This window comes from Ochotona curzoniae, unplaced genomic scaffold, assembly GCF_017591425.1.
Source record: "Ochotona curzoniae isolate NIBS_2020 unplaced genomic scaffold, NIBS_Ocur_1.0 contig_2321, whole genome shotgun sequence".
NCBI lineage: Eukaryota > Metazoa > Chordata > Mammalia > Lagomorpha > Ochotonidae > Ochotona > Ochotona curzoniae.
The window spans coordinates 9540472-9558788 of NW_024465421.1; the positions used below are offsets into that span (position 1 = coordinate 9540472).

An 18317-nucleotide genomic window follows, 5' to 3' on the forward strand; every position below is an offset into this window, starting at 1 on the left:
GGGCTGGGTGTATGGCTGGCTGGTGGGACAGTGATGGGAGGTACACCCTGGAAGGGTTTGTGGGGGCTGGTCAGGGCTCTCCCTGCACCTCACAGTAGGAGGTCTATGTCCTTATAGCTCAAATCCAATGCTGACAAGCTCATCACTCATGTCTTCATTGCATATGGAATTTCTATAACGTGCCAGGTGTCTATAATGTGCTAGAGTACTATGGTCTGGAGCAGAGGCAGAATCCCAGCCTGGGTGCAGCTTACACATCCGAGCAGAGAAGCCAACGTTAGAAGCATCACAATCACTGGGAGGTCTTGGTGGGAAGGGTGGGGACAGCAGAGTGGGTGAGGGGCAAAGAGCAACAGAGAGAAAGAGACCCGCACGTTGTGGCACCATGGCTGAAGCTGCCAGCTGTGACGCCAGCATCCTACGTGTGAGCTCTGGTTCAAGTCCCTGCTTCTCTGCTTCAGATTCGGCTCCTTTCTCAGGAGCTTGGGAGATGGCAGGTGGTGGATGGCTCAAGTCCTTGCACCCTTGCTAGCCCATGCCGCAAATCAGGATGGATGGAGCTTCTGGCTCCTGGCTTTTTGGCCCAGCCCTAGCTGTCCTGGCCGTGTGAAAAATGAATCAGCAGATTGAAAGCAATCTCTTCTCTGCCCTTCACGTGGAAGAAGCTATTCAAAAGAACAGCAGAGAGTCTGAGAGTCTCAGTATTCTGAATGGGGACCACGGTGAGCCGCGCCCAAGGAGGAGGTGGTTGAGCAAAGATCCGAAGTGGGTGATGGAGCGGCAGGTGCCAAGGCCCTGGGGCAGTAGACTGATTTGTTTAGAGATACCTGCCACAAAGAGAGGAGGAGAGTTTCAGGATGGAAAAGGGATGGCCTTGTGCTGGGCAGTGTCACTGTTGGGCTTAATTCTGGGGCCAGGAGACTCTTGAAAAGACAGTAGGTTCTAGAAGCTGCTGGGGAGAAAGCTTGCAGGCTCTGAAGAGCGTGTCAGGGTCCTGGCCCTTGCCTGGAGCTCAGGGCAAGGACCTCGCCATGCAAGGTGGGGCTGGAGATGCTGAGGGTGCAGCTTGCTGCAGGGGTCCTTGGTAGATGAGTTTGAGACCTAGACCAGATCCCACAGGAAGTAGGGAGGCTGCTGTCCCCAAGAAGGGAGTAGGCAGTGGCAGCAGGCAGCTGGGAGGGAGGGATGGACTCTGCATTGTTTGTCCTAGGGAAAAAAAAAAAAAAAGACTGGCAGGCCGAGGCACTGGGTCTGTGACACGGATATCCCAGATGGTTCCTGGGAACTAATTGGTCTTGGCCTCTGCAGCAAGATTAAGCTCAGAGCACACAGCCTGGGGCTGCCGCAGGGGACAGCAGCTCCCCAGGGCGGGGCCCAGAGGTGCTGGGCTTTGGGCCTCCTCCAGTCACTTCGCTGGAGCTGTGCAGCCCCATGGAGGGGCCGAGAGGCCAGGGCCACAGCCCCGGAAGGAGTCTAAGCATTTTGCAAACATCCCAGGGCTGTGAGAGATAGGGTACAAGGATGGAGAAGGGCTGCTGTGACTGCTAGAAAGAGGAAATGTCTCTCCAGAGGGCGTGACCCAGTGTCACCGGCTTGGGTCACTCACGCTTGAGCCGTGAGCAGATCTTCTGCCGCTGGCACAGCTGGATCCCGAGGCAGCCACCATGGCAGGCTGTTAGGGGTTTAGTTTGCTTTCAGTTTAGCTTTCCTGTGGCTATGCCATCCCACAAAAGGCAAGGAGCTGGCCTCTGACTGCCAGAGGTCACACCCTGCCCAGTGGGGAGGGGGACATCTCTGGCCAGATGCCCTGGAGGACCAGTCCCAGGACTGGCTCTGATTGGCCCAGCTTGAGCCCCTTCCTTGAGGCAATCCTGGTGGACTGGGATGATTCAAGCCAAGGGTGCTCCCTGAAGATGGGGGTGGTGGAGTAGGGAGGGTGTAGTCCCTGGCAGAAAACAGACCTCATCCCCAAACAGGTGCTGAGCTGGCCCAGGGTGCAGGAGGAGGGTGATGGTGCAGGAGGCAGGTGTCAGAGAGGGCAAGGCCACTGGGGGGAAATGGTTGAGTCTGACTGTCCATTTCACAGATGCGGAGAGTGAGGCAAAGGTTTGCCCCATTTCAAAAAAATGGGAAAGCTGCTAGGATGACCAAGCAGGTGTCAGAATGGAGAAGGTCAAGAGAAGGGGGCAGGGAGACTAGGGCTGATGATGCCTCTGAGGATCAAAGGAAAGAAAGAACATTCTAGCCCAGCACGATAGCCTAGTGGCTAAAGAAAGAACATTCTAGGAGGAGCAGCACCGGGCCCAGGGTCCCGGGCTTGGGGGACACTCTGACTTCTCAGTGTGTGGCTTCCCCCAGACTCCATAGCAACCATCCTGTGCTTTGTCCCGGAAGCCAGGTGTATCCCCCCGACTTATCCACAGGGGACCAGGCAGTATTTCCCCCACAAACTCTGCTTGGAAGGACTCTGGCTGTATATACAGCCTCACAGGTGTGCTCCAGTGTCAATTTTACAATGAATGGAGTCGCTCAATTTTTCTGGGTGAGTTTCACTCATTTGCCTTCTCCTGGCTTTCAGATCTCCTTCAAAAAGACACACAAAAAACTCCATTTTTTTTTTTTTAATTTGGGGGGGTGGTGCTTAAAAAAAAAAAGAAAACCTGATGCTGTTCTCTCAAAGGCCCTGTCCAGTCAGCTTATTCCCTTGGATTCTCTGATCTTTAAAATACCAAAGGAAATGCCATCTCTATTGGCAAAAGCTTTGTGGGTGCCTCTCGGAGGAGACAGTAAGCTCCTGGGTTGAAAGTCCTGGTATTTTTAGCTTCGGCGCTGCCGAGTGATGAAGACCCCCCCAATTTTTTGGGTCAAGGTAGGAGGGCAGGGAGAGAGGGGCGGGTAGCTAGGAGGAGAGACACTGTTCCACGCAAGACATGCTCAGGCAGTCTGTGGCATATTTCCTCTCCCTTGCCCTGCCTGTCTGCTGCTTCGGATGGGAGGAGATCCCCGCCCCCCCACCCCCCCCCGCCCTGTGCTATCTAGCCTTGTTCTAGAACTTTCCTTCCTGCCCATAGTCTTGCAGATGAGACCCTCTGCAAGGATCAATGTTCTTTGTTCTGCCTGTGTCCCTTGGCAGAGGAGGATATCTTTCTCTCTCTCTCTCTCGCTTCCCCTCTCTTTCTCTGTAACCGAGTTTCAAATGACTAGATCTTTAAAAAACAAACAAAAGTACTCCATGAAGTGGGTTCTGTATTTATTTCCAAGTGACAGATGAGAACATTGAGATTCAACGAGGCTTCTCCACTTGGACACTGTCCAAACTCAGAGTCTACGTGGGTAGGCTGCCCGAGGCCCATGGTTCTTCCTTCCCTGTCTCACAGTGACCTCTGGAATAATAGTCATTTGCTTCTAAAAATTAGTTAATTAATTATATTTATTTGAAAGAGAGAATCTTTCATTCTCTGGTTCACTCCTCACAGCCGTCAGGACTGGATATATTTCCTGCCACCCCTGGGTCTGTTTCTCCCATATGGCAACTGGAGCAACGCATCTAATTTTTCTTTTTTCAAATGAATTGTATTCATTTGCAAGGCAGAGTTAGAGGGTCTTCCATCCACTTCTGGGCTGGGCCACTGCCAGGAGCCAAGAACTGCAGCCGGGTCTCCCACATAGACTGGAAGTGACTCCCCCAAACAAAGCCATGTAGGAAGAAGATGGCGGATCATGCCTGGCGGGAACGACACAGTCTCCTAGATGCAGTGGCAGGCAATGGTGGCCCAGGTCAGACCATGTGCTGGGGTAAGGCAAAGCCTGTCTTGGAACACACACATTAGTCAGAATGGCCAAAGCCATGGGAGGGCAGGAGACAGCCGGAGCCAGGCGCCTACATGATTAGAATGCCCCGACTCTCCCAGAGCCTTTTTCTTCTCTTCCATTTCAGCGGGGGCCACCCACAGGTGGCTATAGAAAGGTTTTGATTGGCCAATTCTAGGTCAGATGACCATGCTGGATCAGTCAGCTGTGCCCAGAGGGGCAGGGCCACAGCTCCTGGAAAACACTGGTTTCAGGTACCAAGATTAGCGGGCCTCCTCCCCCTCCCAGGCTTGCTGTTGTCCCCCAAGGTTGTCTTTCCACTGCTTAGCGGTGACAGGGCAATTCCAACCTTGCCACTAGGACGGGAGAATGCCACTAGGATAGGATGCCACTAGGATAGGATAGGTCTCGAGTTGAAACTGTTTAAGGAATGAGGAGAACAAGAGCCTATCTTTTAGGCACAGTGAGGATGTTCTCTCCCATTGAGTGGGGCCATGAATGGGTCTCCTGCCACCGTGGGTCACTCAGAGAGCTCCATGCTGCAGGCATCCTTTGTTGATAGGGCTTCCTGATGGCCATGATCTTGGCTGGGGGAGCTGGCATCTGCTCCTCCAGCTGTGTGGGGGAGGGAGGTGGGACGGGTGGGGAAGCCTTGCTGGGTGGACCTCACCTCTCGGTCCTTCCATCCAGGGGTCCTGTGGCTGTCGGTGGTCTCCGAGGTGCTGTACATCCTCCTGCTGGTGGTTGGCTTCAGCCTCATGTGTCTCGAGCTCTTCCACTCCAGCAATGTCATCGATGGGCTCAAGCTCAATGCCTTCGCTGCCGTCTTCACGGTGCTGTCAGGTAAGGCCTGGGGACAGGATGGGACCCGGTCAACAGCCCGAGAGCAGGTGCGTAGAGGAAAGGGGAGGGCTGGACCCAGGAGCCTCTCTTGGGTAGGAGGTGTTAGGGCACATGCTGGCTGTATCCACTGGGAGAATTTGGAAAAATTGCTTCTCTCCTCTGAACCCCAAATCTTACCCTTGGTGACATGTGACTTCTCACGCAATCAGTCACATATTTCAGGATGTGTGCAGTGAGAGCTGCCCTGTGCCAGGTGCTATGCCCAATGATGGTGTTATGGTGGTGAACACAGGTGAATGGTGATGGAGCTGAGCATGCCAAAGAGAGAGACATGTCACTAGAGGCATGTCTAGGGCTTGGTGCCAGATGGCGCTTGTTGGAAAGGAAGTTGATGGTGCAGAGTGGACAATCATGGTGGCCCTCCAAGAGGCAGCCAAGAGGAACTGGGATGGAAGATGCCATCACCCCCTCTTCTGGAGCTTGCTCTGCCTCCCAGCACCACCTCCAAGTGGAAACCTGAGCAGAAAGGAGAACTAAGAGGCTTACCTGGGTTCGGGCTTGAGTAAGACTGGGAGGAGGGGGAAGCTGGTCAAGAGGTTGCTATGGTGACTGGGGTTTGGGTGGGGGAGATTGTGAGCCTCCCCCATTCTGAGAGTAGCAGTCAGGATGGGAAGATGCAACAGATGGAGGTGGGGAGACTTGCCATGAGTTAGGGAAGGTGGGAGGTTGGGAATGCTGAAGTCCAAGGTCAAGAGCTGGAAGTGCTAGGAATTGTCTTGATCCTGCACGGGAGGAAGCATGCAGCACTGGGCGTTCCCTGGGGACAGGATCGGGCCGAGACTCCTGGCCCTTGTTCATGAAGCAGCCACTCACGCACAGCTGGTGGGTTTGAGTGTGTTTCTGGGATTCAGTATCATGGCTCTCTATAATCCTGAAGACTTACTGAGCTCCTCTGATCCCCAAATCTGAACTCTGAAAGTCCCCCCAAATCCTACATGGTGTGAAGTCACAGGTGGAAAACGCCACACCCAACCTCTTGAAGGGCCGGGCAGGTAGCAGTTCAAACGCAGGTGCACTAAAAGCACAAACGCTGTGTGGAATCACCTTTAGATTGTCCAGGTAGAGTTCTCTGTTGGCGTAGATGATCTGGCTGTCTCGTCTTTCATGTGCATCTGGGTCAGCAACGGAGGTGCCCAGTCCTGCAACCTATGCTCCAGGATCAGGCCACACAGCTACGTGATTTTCCCTGAGGTCGGGGATTGAGAAGGGCAGGTTGAATAGCACCCCAGGCCAACCTCCATGATGAGCACCCAGGTCTGTGGGCACACTGAAGTAGACAAGACAGCCGACAGGCCTTTGAAAGAGTTCTGCGCCTCCGATGTAATGAAGCTGGCAACCTCTCAGAACAATCAAGCCCACTCAAGGAACACCCTTGGAACACTCGTCCCCGTGCCGGGGCTTTGAATGCCCACCCCATCCCCCAGGCCCTGATGTAATGTGATGGCAAGGAGCTGTGTACTTTCTCCCCATCCCTCCCCGCACCATCCTAATCGGAACTGGAGGGCCACAAGGGTCTGTAATCCCCTCACCTCTGTAATAAATATTTAAAAGAAAGAAGTCACCTTCAGGCTGTGGGTATAAGGTGCCTGTGAAATGCCAATCAATTTCATACCTATGCTTGGATCCCAGTCTCAAGATAGCTGACTTATGTATATGTAAATATTCCCCCCAAACCACAGCCTGAAACCTGAAAGCCATTTTGGATATGTGTCCCTCACCCTATCCTGAGAAGGTGCCTGTAAACCCACCAGACCAGAAGGCCTCTAATGTGGGGGGGGGGTGGGAAATTTAGCCCACCTGAGACCACTCCTCACCCAAGGATGCTCTCAGAAACATGAAGGCAGCGGAAGGCGAGGCGTTGATTGATACCTGGCCTCAAGAGTGCCGAGCTGCAGGTGGATGCAGGCTCTACCCTCAGCCAGTTCCCTTTGTGCACCTGCTTCCTGCGGTCACAAAGTGAAGGCTGCTTTGCGGCTCCCCTTCTGCTTTCGCAAGCAGACTCAGACGGGTTAGGAGGGTCAGAAGCTTTTCCCTCTCCCTGCTGGGAAGACCCATTGCTAAAGAAAATAAGATTGTCTCCATAATTGCAGGCAGATAAACACTCCTGGGCTCCCGAGGTTAATGGACTTGCCTGAGGTTGTACACAGTCAGGGATGGTGAAGCCGAGATGAAAGCTGCCTCCAGCCAGCTTCAGAGGCCTGGACTCTTCCACAGAATCAGGCCGTGGAAGCGTGTGACCAGGGTGGGAGCTTGGAGGCTTAAGGGTCTGGCTAACGGTGAATGAGAAGTACAGAGCAGCCAGATGATGTCAGGAAACTCGAGGGGTGAGTGGCGGCGAGGAGAGAGGTTTCTGAATTTGGGAGAGGATGAACATGAGAGGGATGTGAGAGCTGCTGCTGCTGCCAGAGCCAGCTTTGGGAGGAAGGAGGGGCTGCTGGACGTGGGGAGTCCCTTAGAACGGGACAGGGGATGGGGATGGGTGGGTAATGTAGGTGGCTGAGTCACTGCAGGCAGTATAGATCGGGGTCTGCCACCTGCTGGATCAGCCATGGCCAGCGTCTTCTGGAGGCCAGTAGAAAGCGGAGTTTGGGGATTAGGGAGTGGGTGCAGTGTCAGGGTTATCAAAGGGTTATCAGCTTTAGCTTCCTGCCAGTGCACACCCTCGGGTGACCCAAGTAGTTGGGCCCCTTGCCATCCGCGTGGAAAGCCGGGACAGAGTTCCTGCCTCTTCGCTTTAGTCTTGTCTAACCTTGGCCTTTGTAGACATTTGAAGGGTGAAGCAGCAGATGGAAGATCTTTCTCTTATTCTGTCTTTCAAATAAACAAAATTTAAAAAGAAAAGAGGGCTGGTCCCTGAGGCTGTGATCACCGCACCCCCTCAGTTTATTCAAGAACAGTCAATAATAGCTGTAAGCATGGCCACCGGAAGTGACAGGTGCCGCGCCCTGCCCTGAGCTCTCCGGCATGGCATCGTCACTAGAGCCAGAGACTTCCCGGCTGTTTGGCTACGGGCAGAGCAGTGTTCTCTCCTGTACAGTGGACATAAGGGAGGTCCCATGTGCCTAAGCATACGGAGGTATCAACATATAGAAGGTATCAACATATAGAACAGGCCTACCCTGTGCTGACACGAGGGAGCACCTGTCTCCAAAAGCTTTGCTCAGATGCCTTGGAGACGGGCAAGCAGGAGGACATCCCTTGAGAGGGACCCTGCCACGGGGGCTTGCAGCAGTGGGGAGATCGGGTGGGTTTGGCCCTGAAAGCAGATCATGGTGCAGTTTGCAAGTTTTCCACTTTCTGATGGTGCGGGAGCAGCATGCATTCCACAGTGGCTGTCCTTGGAGGCCACACCTCCATCTTCTCCCATGCAGGTGACACAGGGGTATGGCAGGGGCAGCAGGAACCCCCTGCCCTCCCTGCACAGTGGAGCGCTGTGTGGCCGAGCAGGGGCAGTGTGCACGCACTGCGTCTTCAGCTTACAGTGTGTTTGTTAGGAGCTGACCCCCGTCGCAAGGCCAGGAGAACCTGGACACGGGAGCAGAGGTTCAGGTTCAAGAGCCCAAGTTCCGGAGACTCAGGATCAAAGGACAAAGACTCTGTCAAATGCCCGTCAACATTGGCTATTACAATTAAACCTAGGAGTTAATGATAATAATTAACTGAGAATTCTAATCATGATTGTGTTTCTGGCTCTTAAAAAAAAAAAGTATGGACTCAGTGTTACGGCCCATTGGCTGAATCCTCACCTTGCATGCGCCAGGATCGCATATGGGGGCGCTGGTTTGTGTCTTGGCTGCTTCACTTCCCATCCAGCTCCCTGATTGTGGCCTGGGAAAGCAGCAGAGAGCCTTGGGACCCTGTACCCATGTGGGAGAGCTGGAAGAGGCTCCTGGCTTCAGATTGGCTGAGTTCTGACTATTGCAGCCATTTGTGGAGTGAACCAGTAGATGGACGATGTTTCTCTGTTTCTCCTTCTCTCTGTAAATCTACCTTTCCAAGCCTGCTGTTTTGACATCACATTGGGGATTACGTTTCAACAGATGAGCTTGGGGGAACACAGGCACCACAGGGAGCCTAGGAAGCGTGGACCGTGTGGTCCAGCTGTGAGATTTTTTGCAAGAGAAGCCCTACCTCCCATCTTGTTATGGAAATCCTCCAGATTTGCTTTATTGTGGGCCCCAAAAATTTATCCTTTTTTTTTTTTAACAGCTCTACCCAACATCTGCAGGTTGCACGCAGCCCGGGGGCTGCCAGTTTTCGATCGTGGCTGTACATATTTCTATTTTAATGTTTGTCATCATTGATTTTTGGCTTCGCCGTTTATGTCACATCCTTCGTTAGCCCCGAGGGAATAACCATGCCAGATCCACAGCCCCTAATGACCGCTTCAATGCCTTCTGGGTCATGGAGGCTCTGTAAGCCTTAGGTAAATGAATGAGCTATATATTGTAGACAAGGGAGTGCCATGCAGAGGCTGCTAAAGATTCTAGAGGGTTCTAAAAGGTTCTGTAGGCCATCAGGGTTCCCATAGCTAATGAATCTGGCATCACTAACAATATCAGGCTAGCATGGGGTTCTGGGGGGCTGGGTCAAGGTCAGATTTAGAGAGTTTAATAATAAAAATGAGTAATGAAATCCACAGTAATGGAATGCTGGTTTCTAGCAGTTTCAGTGGACTTGACCCATCCAGAAGGCTAGACTCTGGGAGGGGGTGTGGCTAGGAAGTAGCAGGTGTGGAGGGGTGTGGCCTGGGAGGAGGAGATGCTCAGGATGAGGGCCAAGTAGGTGCCCTCTCCCTGGTGGAGCCAGCAGAGGGCAGCACAGGCATAGGATCCAGCCCCTGAGGGGTGAGTTGGATAGGGAGGACCAAGCAGAGAAACTGAGGCTGAAGCCCTGTGAGAAGGGAAAAGCTAGTGCTTCTGGGGTCGCAGAAACACAGGAGGGTCCAGCTCCAGTGTCTGTGAATCGGAGCAAGCCAGGCTCCGAGGAGGTCCTCCCGGGTGTTGCCCTGTCTCAATCACTGTCACATCACTAGAATCTGGCAGGGAGCACGAAGCAGATGGGTCCTCTCCATCAAGTGCGCCCCTGTAGTTCTGCAGCAATACAGTGAGATGCTGTGCTGGGCGGGCATGAAGGGCAGGTGACCCTGCTGTGGATCCCAGCCTTAGTCCTGGACCAACACCTTTGATCAAGTTCTCCATCTTCTTCAGTCCCCATGGCTGTAAAACAGGACTGTAGGACTAAAGCTCTCGCCATGCATGTGGCTGGGATCCCATACGGACGCTGGTTCTAATCCCAGCATCCCTGCTTCCCATCCAGCTCCCTGCTTGTGGTCTGGGAAAGCAGCAGAGGACAGCCCAAAGCCTTGGGACCCTGCACCCGTGTGGGAGACCCAGAAGAAGCTCTTGGCTCCTGGCTTTGGATCAGCTCAGCTGTGGCCATTGCAGTCACTTGGGAAGTGATTCGATGGACAGAAGATCTTCCTCTCTGTCTCTCTAATAAAAAAAAAAAACTAATAAATCTTAAAAAAAAAAAGATGTTAAAATATAAATCATAGGCCCGGCACTGTGTCCTAGAGGCTAAAGTCCTTGCTGTCTGAGCCCATTCATTACTCTAGGGGTCGGTAGACTGCTGGTGGGAGCTTGGTAAACCCCTTTTTGGGAGTTGGAAGGTCTGCATTCCGGACCCCCTATGATTTGGGTCACGGGGCAAAACCAGCAAGAGGGATGTGCATGGCCTGCATGGTCCAGTGAGAGGCTAGGAGAAGGAGGGAGGAGCGGCTGGGAGGCACAAGGGTGAGGGTGGAGGTGGGGGCAGGGACTGCGCAGCCTCTGAGCGGTGCTTCTCCAGCAGGTGCCATTGACCGCTGCCCGCTTGTCCACCCAGAGCAGAACTGGCAATTAACTTCCACGGGAGCTGGAGAGATGGGGGGCGATGTGTAAGGAGGAACTTTCTCAACTCTAAAATATGCCAGGCCTAGAGGCTGCGGATTCTCGAGAGAGGCTAAAAATAGCTGGCGCTTTTAAAAATAGGTCTGGGCCGGCTTTACACACCACCGCAGCGGGCCGCCTGCAGGCGGCGGGAAGGGGCGCGCTGGGCGGTGCGGACCCCGCCCCCTAGGCTGAAGGGCGCCTGGAAGAGTCAGGCCTGAGTCTGGGTCTTCACCAGCACCTGCCTGTTTCAGAGGCGAATGGACAAAGCATGAGTTGGGCCCGCAGCTTCCTGCAGAGGTGGGTCACGATTTGCCAGCCCCTGAATTGCCGAGTGCTCCTCCCGTGCGGGTTTGGATATTAACTTGGGCCATCCTCTGCTGCTTTCCCTGGTGCATTAGCAGGGAGCTGGATGGCAACTGGAGCAATCCGGACACGAACTGGTGTCCTTGTGGGATGCTGGTGTTTCCAAACGGGAGATGAGCCACATGAGCCATGGTGCCAGCCCCTTGGCATCGTCTTTTAACTGTGTTCTGATGTCAGTCTCCGAAGTGTGGCTGCAGAGAGCAAGGAATAGGAATCAGGGCAGTTGCACCTGCTGGGACTGCCAGCCAGCTGGTGCCACACCCATCCCTGCTTTGCTCTGCATACCGGGGTTCTCAGGGGTCCCCCAAGAACAGGTGGAAGCTGCGCTCCCTGACTCACCATGTGGGCTGAGCATTCCGTCGGTGATGTCCGAGTTGGGACAGCCTGGATTGGTGGGTCTTCTGGTGCCAGTCCAAGCCAGGAAGTTAACAGCAGCTGCAGGGTAGTCTCCTCCATCAGTCCCCGTCCTGGCACATTTAGGTGCTACCAGAATCTGACTGCTTAGTTCAGAGGAGCAGGAGAGCCAGATGCTGCAGGCACGTGGACCTGACTTCCAGACTCAGAATGCTGAAGCCGATCTTCGAATGCAGCCCAAGGGGCTCGCCAAGGTCTCTTTGAGTGAATTGTATTTTTCATTTATTGCATTTTCTTCCAGCGTGGCCTTTCCTATTTGGGGATAAATGGGTTTCAGCATAGAAATCAATGCTTTTTCTCAACTAAGAAGTTAGAAAATTAATTATCATGCCAACAGTCTGGGGCTGAGGAGGTCTGGGATAAAAATCCTGTTCTGCTCTGCTGCCCCACTCCCCGGGGGTGCTAGTTCTCACCAGTGTCTGCCCGTCGGGGGGTACATGCTCCTGGAGTTTCATGTGTCTACCAATATCCCCACTGCATGGATGAGCAAACCAAGGCCCTGGAAGGTCACTTGGACTGGGATGGGGACAAGGAAGCCAGAGATGCTGTCGCAGCTGGAGGTTTGGTGAGCAAGGTGCAGCCCTGGAAAGATGGCCTGGCAGAGGCTGGGGAAGAGGTTGGGGGCACAGTCCCAGGCGAGCACGGCTTGTGAGTGTAGCAGTAACTCCTCTGTGGGAAACAAGCCCTGGGCAGCGGTGGAGAAGGACCCCCTGTGCTTCTGGCAAAGTCATTCTGATTACTGGGAGAGGAACGGGCAGGTGAGGAGTTAAAAAACAGCTGCTTGTGCACGTGTGCTTGGGACTGGGGTCCTGGCTGCACACTTCTTATCAGATACGCCTGGGATCACACGTGTTCTGGATTTTCTTCCTCCGAAGGCATTGTGGGATACCTTGTCCAAACGTGGGTGATTCATCTACACCTTGGACTTAGAGCCTGGAGGACATTGCATACAGCATCCGCAGTGCACCTGCCGTGGTGATGTGACTTGGCACGCGCAGTCAGGGGTGGGAGTCTCTGCTTCAAGGCTCATGTCAGCACTCAAAATGTTCACATCTGGGGTGGAGTGGGCGTGTCCTGGACTCTGAAGTTTTTGGATGAGGGATGTATGTTCTGTATAAAGGTCGCCTGTGTGGCCGGCAGGTTCTCGCCCTGTTTTCATGCTGCCTCCCCAGCGCATCAGCAGGCAGCCAGATTTGAAGTGGAGGTGGGCCTGAGTCCCAGGTGCTAGGAGATGCGAGTGGGGGTCCCAAGCAGTGGGTTAGCCCACCGCACCGCAGTGTCTGCCCCTGGGTCGTAAGTTGTGAAAAAGCAGATCATGTTCCAACTAGAGGAAATTGTAGGAGCAGAGACTATGGGAACACTCTGCACTTTCCACTCATTTTTCCCCCCCATAAACTAAAACTACTCTTGAATTCGTTTGCTCCTTAAAAGCCCAAAAGAACAGCGGGAAACTATTTGCAATCAGAGCAGCGAGGAGGGATCGTTTCCAAAAACACAAAGAATTCCTACAGATGCAGAAAAAAGGTTAATTTTTTTTTTTTTTTTAACAAGAAGGGAAGAGATTGACGAAGGATACAGACAGGCCGAGTCACAGGAAAAGAAATGAAATGGCAACAAATAGATGAGCATGTGCCCTCACCCACCAGGGAATCAGACAGCTTCAGGTGATGGTGAGGAGTCCCTTTCCTGGCAAAGTGGGCTGAGCTGTGAATGTGGAATGACATCTAGTGCTGAGGGACCTCAGCCACTGTCCTTGTCACCCTCCCCACCTGCATTTCCCCAGCCAAGATCTTCCTCCTCAACCAGCCCTGCAGTGAGAGAGCCTGGAGAAGCATGCATGCGTGGGGGCTGACCCCTGGCCAGGGACACTCCTCGTCTCGGCCTTCTGGCTTCTCATGCTCCATGCAGATGACTCTAACTGCCCCCCACCATCCCCACTGGGGGTCCCTGTTCTCCCCCAGCACTTGCAGACTGGGGAAGGATCCAAGCCTACCCCCCACCCACCCTGCCACCACCGGTTTCTGACGCCCCCGTTCTATCCTGCAGGCCTCCTGGGAATGGTTGCCCACATGATGTACACACAGGTGTTCCAGGTCACCGTGAGCCTCGGCCCCGAGGACTGGAGACCTCATTCGTGGGACTACGGGTGGTCTTTCTGGTGAGTGGGGCCCCAAGGAATGCTGAGACAGCAGTAGCTCTGCTTAGTCGAGGGGGTGGGGTTGGAAGGGAAGGAACAGTCCACAGCCCCAAGGTGCTGTGGGAGTCCAGCACGCAGCCATGCAGACTGCAGACCCTGGGCTAGTGGGAGCCCAGCACTGGACCATATAGACTTGCACCCTGGGCTGAATGCTCCAACACAGCTGCTCAGCAGAGCATGGCTTTTGCAAATTTCAGTGCTTGCTTCTTCTTCTTGCGTCAGAAGAACAGAAATGATGTGAACGAAGAGGTATGAATGTTGAGTGGCCCCACGTGAGCCACATGTGATGTTTGCTGGCTAGGCTGCCCTTCCTGCAATGGCAGTGCCTGGCACCTGCAGTGGGAACCGCATGGTCCCTGGGGTCCACCTACAGACTCACAGGCCTTGGGGCCAATGCCTGCCTTGGAGGCCTGTCCTGAATAGTGGATGTGGGAGTTGGCGGGACTTAGAGTCAGGCTTTCCTGGGATGGGGGAGGGCTGGGGTGGGTGGCTGGGTACAGGGAATGGATCAGCACCTCAGGGCGCAGTGAGCACAGGGAAGGTGGCGCTGGGCCTGCAGGACATGTGACGTGGGTACAGCAGCCAGGGGAGCTCTGGGCTGGCTGTGACAAAAGCCCCCCTCCCACGACTCCCCTACCCTGTACACACACTGCATACATCAGCCTCGGCCCTGGTCGTATCACTGCCAAGTGCAACTGAGGGGATGGACTTAAGGGCCTGTTGGGTCCAGGATGACCCAATTCTCTTCCTCTGTGAGTGTCCGCACGAGGCCTCGTTTGGGTGTGAGCTCTGTGCCTGGGCTGGGGAAGCCCCTCCTGAAGCTATCCCTCCTCAACCTCCCCACGGGTGGGAGTAGGGCTTTTCTTCTTCCTGTCCTGGATGTAAGTCCCAAGACCCACTCCTTTTCTCTCCTCTGAGTCCTCACCAGCCCCGAGGTAAGGTCGGTGGCCTGACCCCACCCCCCCCCACCCCCAGGGTCACTTCCCCCAGGGAGTTGCAAGCTTAAGACAGTGAACGGATAGAATTCAACACCGTGTGAGCTACCACAAAATCTGTTTCAGGCATGGCTGGATCCAGGTTATCAGAGGACTATATCTGGGATTCAGTCATTCTCTTCTTGCTCTGTCCCCCACGTCGTCCCCCCCACCTTTGTTCATTTCTTGAGCAAAGCAGAGTTCTTGGTTAGAAAAATCTTATAATTCCAGCAGGCAGGAGGAGTTTGTTTCCCATACTTGCAAGCCAGCATCCTGGTTGTGACTTTGGCTGGCTTAGCGAAGTCACACAAGGCCAGCCCAGGGGACATGGAGATCCCTTTGGTTGTTGTGGCCTGAATCACGTGGGCAGAGAGGGTGGCTGGCTTCAGGACAGAGAGAGATACGGGGGAGAAGGCCGCAGGGGGATGTGGTTGCTGGTGGTGGAGAAGGCTGCTAGCGAGCAAGAACAGGGTGGGAGGGAGAAAGGGAGAGAGGAGAGCAAGAGGCTGTGCTGGGAAGACGGTAACTAGAATCTCACAGTGCAGGTGCAGGTTGATTCTGGCCCCCGCTCTCTGCTGACATCCCTTGAGGCCAAAGGCTGGACCCCTTTACCCCCAGCACCATCCCTTCCTGCAGGACAACCCCAGAGCAGCCCAGCTCAGGCCTGGACCTCCCTTTCCTTAGCCTTTGCCGTGTGGCAGTTCCTTCCTGTGGGCCCTGACCTTGGAGGTGGCCAGCCTGAGCCTCGGCTCTCCAGGTGATGCGGGCAAAGCCATGTCTCTTGTGCACGGATGGCTCAGGATGAAGCCCAACGGGGAGCCGAGGTGGGGGACCTATGAGGCACTCCATCCACCCACGCAAGGATGCAGGCAGGCCTGGGCTCTCTGAGGTGACAGGTGACAGACCACTCACGGGGTTGCTGAGCATGGTGGGTTGCTACAAGTGTGACGACCTTGCATTGCCTAATGCACCTCTAGCCCCCTCCCTGGGTGCTGGTCCAGCCTGCTGAGTCCCCTCAGCCCTGTCCTGTGCTCTACGCCCAAGGGCCGCCACATCCCTGCTGCACTCACTGAAAGCCAGGCCACCATGCGGTCCCCGTGAGAGTTAGTCCTCAGCCTGTCACTGGGACCCACAAGACGGATGGGTCCCATTTTTCATCCTCGTGTTGGGGGTCTTCCAGAGCTGGCCGTGTCATCTTTCTTGTTGAACGCGTGGGAGGCTGTCAGCATCCCAGCTCCCCCTGCCCCCTCCGTCCCTGAGCCTCTGCCTGCTCCAAGCTCTGTTCAAGTGGCAGCTCTGTCCGCCCTCCCCCTGCCACACCCTCAGCCCTCCCCCAGGGAGGACTCAGTGATGGGGGAAGGAGGAGGTCCTAGAGTTCAAGGGGTTCAGAGAGAAGCTCAGTGGTTAGTGGGCACCTGCTTGTAAAGGGCCATTTTTTAAAAAGATTTAATTTATTGGCAGGTCAGATATACAGAGAGGAGGAGAGACAGAGAGGAAGATCTGTCTGATGATTCACTCCCCAAGTGGCCACAATGGCTGAAGCTGAGCTGATCCGAAGCCAGGAGCCAGGAGTTTCTTCTGGGTCTCCCACACGGGTGCAGGGTCCCAAGGCTTTGGGGTAAAGGGCCATCTTTGCAGGAAGCTGTGGTGGGAGTCCTCAAGGGCAGGGGGAATTGTCTCATGCTCAGATTCACGCCAGCAGTAGAGGGTGTGGCCTCTGGGACCAGACAGCCTGCAGCCCTCCCCTGCTGTGGATCTTGACCATGTCACCCCAACCCCTCTCTCTCTCTGCACCCCATCATTTTCAGCTGTAGAATAGGCAGGCCCCAGCCCCTCCACTGCCCAGGGCTGTCATGCATGCATGCGTGGCAGGTGCTGTGCCAGCATGCATGTCTCTGACGGTGTCAACTGAAGATCAGAACATATGCATCGTGTGGATTGTTGGGGGCTGAGTGGGCTCAGCTGGTGGTCCTTGCTTGGGGTGAGGTGAGGCAGGGGGCACTGGAGTCTGCAGAGGACAGGCCTGGGACTGGGTCAAGGCAAGACCTGGAGTTGGGGGCATCTTAAGGGGGAGGGACTGTGCTGGGGTCAAGTGTAGCAGATGCCTGCATGGCTTGTGCGGGCATAGTGGGTGGCACTGGACCCAGCTGTGTGCCCTGCCACTGTCCCTCTGTTCAGGAGCTGAGAGATCTGTCAGCAGGCCCAGGTAGACTTTGGGGGTTGGGGTGTGGGGGCTGAGTCACAAATGCTCAGGAGCTGCCAACGGCATGAGCCCATGAGCCCATGAGCCCATGGCTTCTGCCACCTGTCATGGTGTTTGCAGCACTTGCTTGGTTGCTGGCATCTCAGCACACGTGTTTCTGTGAGGTTCCTGGTTGGCCTGGCTACCCGGCCACAGGCAGGTACAGGGAACAACAAGCGTTCCTCCAGTTTGCTCCAGGCCTCACCACTCAACTGCCTTGCACCCACCCACACCGTCCTCACCTGGTCACATGTCTGATGCTACAGGAGCCCGAGGTGGTGATCCCTTCTGGGAAATGTCAGTCTGCTAGTTCTCTTGGTGCCAGATCTAGCTCTAATTTGCATTTGGTTCAAATGGAGAGACATGGAGACAGGCCCCTCCTCCAGTACACACACACACACACACACACACACACACACACACACACGTTCACGTGGCCAACTCCAAGGAGTGAGGCATCTCAGTGTTATAGATTCTGTAAGACCGAGGAGGGCCCGGAGAGATTAAGCAAGTTGGCTTGGATTACACAGCAAAACAATAGCAAGTTGGGCTGCTTCTGGGGGTTCCATCTCTGGAACCCAGAGGGTATTGGGGCAGGTGGCCCGGGGGGCTCCTTCCTGCCCTCTTTCACAGCCTCCATGGCCCTGTAACAGCATCAGGCCAGCCTCTTGCCTCCCTGGGGATCCCTGTAGCTGATGGCTCATCATGCCAAAATCTTAGAAGGGGCAGGTCTGTTGTAGTTACAGGGGAAGAGCCCACACCCCCGGCCACCCGGGTGGAGAGTTTTCGCTGTGTCTGTCGGTAGCCCATGCCGAGCAGCCATGTGGTCAGCAGGAGGCTAACTGTGGCTTATCTCCCCTGAGGCACGCGGCTGTGGCCTCATTTCTTGGAATACCAGGGCAGGGAAAGGGGGAGGCACCTGCCCAAGGTAGGGATCAGTCACCTGCCTCGAGCCTGCGGTCACTCTGCTTCCAGCCCATCAACTCCTAGGCCCCTGACAGTGGCTTGCATGGAGGCGGGGGCTGCATGGGGAGGGAGGGGCGCTTGCACCTGACCCTGAATCTGCACACCTCAGGCCTGAAGGCAGCTGTGAGCGGGACCATCCTCAAGGAGCAGCCACCCCTGGTTTCCCACCAAGCAGGGCCTGGAGTCAGCCGCAAGGTGACACTCTGTCATGTCTCCAGGTCTACTTCTCCAGCATCCCTCGGCCCTGGGGCCCTGCAGCCCTCAGAGGACAGAGAGTGGGCCGGGAGCCTCTAATGTCCCTGTGTCCACTCCGCTCTGGGCTACAAAAACCAGGCCAGCCACCCACACAGCTCCCACACAGCAGCAAACACAGCAGTTGCTTCTAGGCTGTTCCCTATGTGGGCACCTCGAGGTGGGAGGCGAAAGGGCCTGTGGGTATAGCCTGGGCTCTTCACCCATGCCGAAACAAGGGCAGGGTTTTCCTGGCTGATTTTCAGCTGACTCTGATGTGACCT

The 18317-nt window shown here is 55.0% G+C and overlaps 1 protein-coding gene across 3 annotated transcripts in view; it reads left to right on the forward strand.

Annotated features, from left to right (window-relative positions):
• Window positions 1-18317, forward strand: part of GSG1L (GSG1 like) — a 117538-nt gene that overhangs the window by 75886 nt on the left and 23335 nt on the right. For 2 of the 3 annotated variants that reach the window (XM_040973882.1, XM_040973884.1), the window contains exons 3-4: window positions 4501-4653; window positions 13470-13581. In XM_040973882.1, coding sequence (XP_040829816.1) covers window positions 4501-4653; window positions 13470-13581 — 265 coding nt within the window. The remainder of the gene's footprint in view (window positions 1-4500; window positions 4654-13469; window positions 13582-18317) is intronic. The other variant, XM_040973883.1, reaches the window with a different exon arrangement.